This window comes from Heliangelus exortis, chromosome 4 (assembly GCF_036169615.1).
Source record: "Heliangelus exortis chromosome 4, bHelExo1.hap1, whole genome shotgun sequence".
Lineage (NCBI taxonomy): Eukaryota > Metazoa > Chordata > Aves > Apodiformes > Trochilidae > Heliangelus > Heliangelus exortis.
Genome location: NC_092425.1, coordinates 43585664 through 43592536, shown reverse-complemented (window position 1 = coordinate 43592536; position 6873 = coordinate 43585664). Strand labels below are relative to the sequence as shown.

General features: G+C 52.0%; 1 protein-coding gene across 10 annotated transcripts in view; it reads left to right on the top strand.

The window, feature by feature from the left end:
* The first annotated feature begins 1160 nt into the window (after nucleotides 1-1160).
* The window catches only part of USO1 (USO1 vesicle transport factor), a 29843-nt gene continuing 24130 nt past the window's right edge, over nucleotides 1161-6873 (top strand). For 9 of the 10 annotated variants that reach the window (XM_071744225.1, XM_071744224.1, XM_071744222.1 and 6 more), the window contains exons 1-3: nucleotides 1176-1345; nucleotides 1698-1784; nucleotides 1900-1964. Coding sequence is in view for 8 of the 10 variants with exons in the window: in XM_071744222.1 (XP_071600323.1) it covers nucleotides 1280-1345; nucleotides 1698-1784; nucleotides 1900-1964 (218 nt within the window). In the remaining 2 variants the exon portion in view is untranslated. Of the gene's footprint in view, nucleotides 1346-1697; nucleotides 1785-1899; nucleotides 1965-6873 lie in introns of all 10 variants that reach the window. The other variant, XM_071744221.1, reaches the window with a different exon arrangement.

Sequence of the window (6873 nt, the reverse complement as noted above, 5' to 3'; positions counted from 1 at the left end):
TCCTCGCAGCTCTGGGTCTCGTCTGTACCGGAGCGGCGCGGTGACCGTGTCCGGGGTGTCCCCGGTACCGAGCGGGGCCTCGTGTCCCGGCTCAGAGCTCCCGGAGGCTGCTGAGCTCTCGGGTCATGACCGCGAGGCCGGTATCGAATGGTCCCATCCGCGGTAACAAAACCGGGACCTGGAGCGCACCGTGTTCCCCAGGTGCCGGTGTCGGCTCCCTGCCTTTGGGAATCACGGGGCTGCCGAGGAGCAGGGGCACCCAGCACCCTGCTCACTGCCCTGCCTGGGGCTGCGCTGTGCGGATCCAAAGCGTTGAAATAAAGAGCTCTTGTTTTGGGGAGAACCCCTGGTTTTGGTGTGGTTTTCCTCTGGGTGAGCGGCCAGGCTCTCCCGCTGCCCAGCCCCAGCGTTCCTGGGGAGCTCTGGTACCGGTCCCAGGAAGGTAAGTGCCTTAACCCATCCCCTTGGGGATCCTTTCCTAAACCCTGCAGAATCCAGAGCCCTTTTCCTCTTAAAAAACAAACCAAACAAACAGAAAACAGTCAAAAAAACGAACCCCCAGACGATTTCTTTAGAAGAGGGAGGATGCAGGGCGGGTGAGACACGACACGGGAGTTCTGCAGAACTGAAGCGCAGGTGTTCTGCATCCCGTGTGTGTCAGGCTGAGGGTTTGCCACAGCCAACAGCCGCCGGAGCTCCTGAGGGACGGGAGGTGCTCAGGGTGTAACTCCTGACAGTCCAAGAAATGCTGTCACAAACAAAAAACTCTGCCTGTTTCGTGATGCCTGCATCGCATCTTTTTAGACTGAGGCATTGATTTTTGGTGTGTGCCTAGAGATGGGGGGAACAAGCTCTTCGTGTCAGAACAGGGAGTGGATGTTCAGTTTCAGCCGCACGTTTTGATCGGAAATGTCATTTCCCCCTTCAGCTGGGGGGGAAGGTTGAGTCCCTCATGCCCTTTATCTGGGAAGCTCAGCACCTGGCAGGGGGCAGCGCTCTGCTCTGGAGCGGGTTTAGGGGCGGGAGGAGATCCTGCCCCTAATTAACAGGGCTCTAATTACCGTGTTTCTGGCCACGGGCCGCCTCTGGGCGTGGCCTGGCAGGGGGCGTGGCTCTGTGCTGGCCCCGCCCCCGCGCTCGCGGCGGCCACGTCTGTGCCACGTGGCGGCGCATGCGCGGCGGCCGCTTCCGTGTCTGCGGTGCCGGTGACCCGGGCCCTGCTCCCCGGGCCCCGCCGCCCCCCGCCGCCCCCCGCCGCCCCCCGCCGCCCCCCGCCGCCATGAACTTCTTACGGGGCGTCATGGGCGGCCCCAGCGCCGGCATGCAGCCCTCCGGCGCAGAGACGGTGAGCGGGCCGCCGGGCGGCTCGGTGGGGCCTGTCGGGGCGGGGGCAGCGGGGCCGGGGCGCTGCTCGCCGCCTCTGCGGGGACAGCCGCGGGAGCGGCCCCGGTGCCGCCTCCCCGGGGTGCGGGTCCCTGCTGCGCGCCGCGGGGGAGGCTCGGGTCGGGCCCGCCGACTGGGGCGGTTTCTCGGCCGTGCCCCCCGGGGCTGCCCGGTCCGTCCGGGGGTGCCGGGTGCTCCGGGACCTTCCTGCCGGGCGCAGGGAGTTGCGGGGTGTGTGCGGGGCTGCCGGCGCCGTCCCCGCCGTGACCGTCACCCTCCCGGTGTCCCCTCACACGGGTCTCGTCCCTCCCCAGATCCAGAAGCTGTGCCACCGGGTGGCCTCTTCCACCTTGCTGGATGACCGGCGGGACGCTGTGCGGGCTCTGAAAGCCTTGTCCAAGGTGAGCACCGCGCTCCTGGAGAGCCGCGCGGGCTTCTCGGAGTGCGGGGACGCTGGGAAAGCTTCGCTGGGGCTTTGGGGCAAGGTCACTAAGTACTCAATTCGTGTTTTTCTAGAAATACCATCTGGAGGTGGGTGTGCAGGCCATGGAGCACCTGATCCACGTCCTGCAGACAGACCGGTGAGTGCTCTGCAGCCCCCCAGCTCCTCACACACCTCCCCTGCCCCCCAAAACCAACACGGGGGCAGCCGTCCCCTCTGCTCAGGGAGCTGGGATTCTGACAGACAGCTCTGAGTAACAAGTGGTGAGAAACCCCTCATCAGAGCCTACTCAGAGGTGAAAAGAACCGCAGGAACTCGGGTGAGGGGACAGAAAGAGCAGCCCCAGAGTTAGGTGGTGCCATCGTTAGTGCTTCTCAGTGTCCCCTGCTGGGGATGGTAGGTGCAAAATGGCCATGTTAATTAAATACAGTACTTGAAATAACCCAAATCAACCTGTTGTGGGGCGCAGGGTGAACCTGACAGTATGAAGAGGAAGAGGTGAAGTCAGCAAATGTGTGTTTCCTCAGCTGTGTGTCATCAAATGACTTGCCAGAATAATCCTGCCAGGGGAAGCAGTGCAGGCTGCTGTGTGGAAGGGTTCAGGTAAACAGGAGAGCTGGACTCTGTGGCTGCTGGGAAGGGAGATGACACTAGTCCAAGCAGCTTATGAGGACTGGAATGCAACTTTTATGCAATCTAGCAGTTAAAGTATCTTTATCTGTCTCTCTGCAACTGACTGCATTGCTGCACAGTACCTGCATGTTGTAACTTGGACCCTGTTTGCAGTGCTCTGGTTTAAGCTGCAAACATTCCACTTCTTTGATGCCTAGGTAAGCAAGTGCCTTGTGACAGTCCTTCAGGCTGGATGTGGACATGAAGCTGGCAAAAATATCTAATAAAAACCAGCCCTAAATATATGTGGGCTACAGATGTGTGTACATGGGCAGCCAGATAAAGGAGAGTTAGGGAAACAGCAGCTCAGTGTCTAGGAGGGGGCATCTTGCTCTGCTTGTGCATACAGGACATGAACCCCTTGCCTGGCTGGTTCTGGGGGTGTCCAGGTGAGTCTGTGCTACTGACATTCCCTTGGCTGGTAGGTACAGTGAGTGTCTGACTGCCTGCAGCTTGTGTGATGAGAACAGCAGGAGGGATGGGGATAGTGACACCAAGGGGAAGCCCTTCAAAAATGAGGTCTAGGAGGCTGCTTTCATCCCCTTGTCTGCTCTTGGGGCCAGATCTCAACCTGGAGAAGGGAGGTGGGGCACTACTGAGCTCTTTCCTTCTCAGTGATAACCCATTTGCCTCACAGCTGCTTAAGTTTATTTTTAAGCAGCAGCATTGCAACTTCAAAGAAAACAGAAGGCAGTGATTGAACCAAGCTGCATTCTTGTACATATCTGTGTGGTGCTGAGCACTGGTGGATGTGTTGCTATGACATTTACAACTGCAGAAGGACTAATTAGATGAGAAATATGCAAAGATCAGGACAACTGTGCAGAAGCCTAAACAGGGACTTCTGTTCCCCTCTCTAGCTTAGCTGTAAGGAAGTCTGCTTTTCCATCATTGTTGGGTTGGCCTGAAGACAGGTGACTGAGGTCCTCAAGGTGAAGCTTTTTGGCCATGAAGCTGCAGGTGGTTGTTACCTCAGTGACTGGAGATGTCCCACAGCTGTCTGCCTGTTGTCTGGGATGTTTGCCTGTAGCTGCTGTGGTTTGTGTGCCTCAGGATGTGAATCTGATCCATGGGATTCCCTTCTGAGTTCCCAGTTAAGTAGAAGCAGGGCTTGCCTGGGCTGTGTTAGGGGAGGAATTCTCTGCTCTCCAGCCTTGTTTGCATGGATATGGATGGGGCATTTGGGTGGAAAGAATGCCAGCAGCAGGCAAGGTCTCTGAATTCCCAGAGCCTGGGTGCATGTGTGGGATGGCTGACTGGTGTGCAGACACTGCAACCTGAGAGCAGTGACAAGTGCAAACATGCTTTCCTGCTTGGTATTTACCCAAAATTAATGGAATAGTTCAGGATGCACAGCTGTTTGATCTTCAGCATTTGTCTTGCTGGAATATGTAACAGCAATATGAAAAACTGAAGCAACATTGTTGGTAAGAGATCATTATTCCTAATGCAAATAAGCTCAACCTGAAGTCAATGTCTAGTAGAATAAAAGTAATTTGGTTTTATGACCTTCTCAGCCAAGGATGGTAATAGCACAGTTCTTAGCTTTTTGGAGAATCATATTAATTGTTATTCACGGTGTCCTTGAGTGAAAAAGTGTTTGTATCTCTGGTGTATCTCCTGATTTTGGTGAATCAATGTGCTTATCACTTCAAATTCCAAGAAGGGGAACAAGTACAGAACAGTTCTGTAGCTGTTCTTCCCCTCCTCCTATCTGCAGCCTCCTTGCTTTGCTAATCAGATACTTTCCTTGTAGTAAATTGGGCTTTTCTTCAGCTTTTTGCTTTACATACAGCACACTGGTATTAATTCTGTAGTTGTTAGTATGGGGTGAGAGGCACTTAGAGCTTTATCTCCTAACTTTATAAAGAAAAGATCTGGTTTGCATGGCTGTGCTGAGATGGTGAGTGCTGCTTCTGTCCTGGTCTTGTTTCTGTCCTCAGATCTTGCACTGCTGCTTCCAGTGATTGGCAGCCTTCATCCTGGAACAGAAATACCCTTCTGTCTCTTAATAGAACACATCATTCCTATCACATGATTTACTAGAACTTTGCCCCAAGCTCTGTGTCCTGCCTGAGCACTCGAGACTGACTTCTTTGCTGAGTTTTCCAGCTCTGCAGATCAGCCCCCTGGGGCCTGGTGACACTCCTGAGTCACCCTTCACATGCTCCAGACTCCTGAACACACCAGTGTGTTTATTTTGTAATATGAACTAGGAACTAATACCTACTAGAGGACTTCCCCTGACTTTGATGTTACCACATCCCACCAGGGATTGTTTTGAAAAGAAGTTGGCACAGATTGTAGAACACTTCCTGCTGGTGTGGGAGGAGGCACCAGGGTGAGAAGTCAATGTGGTCTTTAACTGCCTTGGTCTTGCTTGCATAACAAGGTCTTTAAATTTCAGCAGGACAGTTCTAATAGCTTGAAATCTAATAGGAACCAGAGAGAGACTTTCTTTTTTCCCCTTAAGGCACAAACTGCAGTTATTTATGTGCTTTTAGTTCTAATGTTTGAATTGTGATATGCTTCTCATTAAAACCTCTACAAGGTGATTATAGATGTCACCAATCCTTTGGTAGCTTTTCCATGACTTGAGTTTTTAGAGGTTAAAAAGGGCCCTCCCTTCCAGGCATGCTGTGGTTGGTGACATGAGGACACTCTGCTTTTCCATGCTTCTCTTGATGGCATAGATATTGCTTTGTCCATGTTGGGCAGCAAACACTGTAGTTCCAGAACATGGTAGTTCTTGTCTTTTGCACTGGTGCACTGACACTTCTGCATCTTCTGTGGATGTGTGAGAGACCCCAAGTCTATCTCCTGGCTGACTTTCACTACAGAGCCAAAGCTGCACAGCATTAGTCTAAGCAGAATAATTAATAAAACTCTGCATGTGTTGAGCAGCAGCAAGGCAGTGAGCAGGGAAGATGGGATGCTGCTCTCCTCAGTTTGTGATGTTGCTCTTTAGACAAGAGAAACAGGGCCTGTTTTTATTACATCTACATAAAATTTGCTTATTCTTTTGTAGCTGCTGTGATGTCCCTAACAAGGGAAAGGAAAAACAAGGCTGCAGTGTGTTCAAGTATCTGGGAAATAATTTCTGTGTGTTTTTCAGATGTGAAATTGTTGCAGTTACATGAAGAGGAAAGCCACAGACTTTGTACTGGTGTGTTTAAGAACTAAAATTAAAACAAAGGGAGAACTTAAGCAGGCTGGAAATATGAGTGTGCCTGCTGCGTGAGAGTGTTTGCCTGCACTAAAAGCTTCTGTTCCTTACTTTGACTGGCAGTTTGACAGGGAAGGAGATGATTTTGTCCCCTTTTATTTCCATTACAGCACAGCTGAAAAGCAGGTGGTATCAGCTGAGTGCCACACTGAGGAAAAATGCATGTGTCCTGGGAGGGCATCAGCCCATCCCATCCTGGGAGAACCAGGATTCAATTAATAACCCAACATGAAAGAATAAACTGCCCTGACACCTGATTATTTTGAGATTTGTAGAACAAGAGGTGTTACTCTGGCACCTCACTCAAGTCCTTGCTGTAGTGCTGCAAGAAATGTAGGTATGGATTGCTCCATTCTGTCTTCTCTGAGATAGTGGCTCACCTGGAGGCATCTCTTGGTTGCAACAACTGCTGTGGGTCTGTTGTCTTTAATTAGTGGTCTGGCAGAGAGAGCTGGCCTCACTTAAGGCTTAGTTGTTTTTTTGAGGTCTGTGCTCTGAACTGGCCTAGTAGCTTCTTAAAATGCAAATTTATCTTTGGTGTGGAGGCCTTGCTTTGTATGCCTTGGAGATGAGTGAAAGCAAACACAAGTTTGGAAGAGGTCTGGTTTGGTCAGCATTCTCTTTCTGCTTGGGCAGGACATACACCCAGCTGTGAGCTGTGTCCTCCTGCACTCTGCAGTGCCTTCCTCTGTAAGGTCAGGGTTTCTTTTCCTTTGCTGCTTGACCAGCTGTGCTTCAATACTTCTCTGCTTTATGAGCAACAAAACAAGAAGCATGAATGGTCACATTTCCAACCCTCCCCAGACTCTTCCCCTGTTCTTTGTTGTACTGCAGGGTTTAGAGATTGTTCTGGTGTTGCAGTGCAGAAGACACAGGTCTCCCCTAGAGCAGGGTTATCAAGAGAAGAGGCTTGGTGTAAGCAAACTCATGCTTGGGTTAGATTGTCTGCCCAGCAGCTCCTCAGGGGTGCATGGAGTTCAAAACACCCTTAATAACTGGGTGTAGTCTGAGCTGACCTGTTTGGGAGGATGTGTAGCTGCTGCCATCACTCTCTTGTGAAGGTTCTGTCCCCCAGTTCTCTGAGGGGGCAGTGGGGAGGTGCCTGAAGCTGGTGGGATGGTCCTGAAGCTTGCCTGCAGCTTCTCTGGGA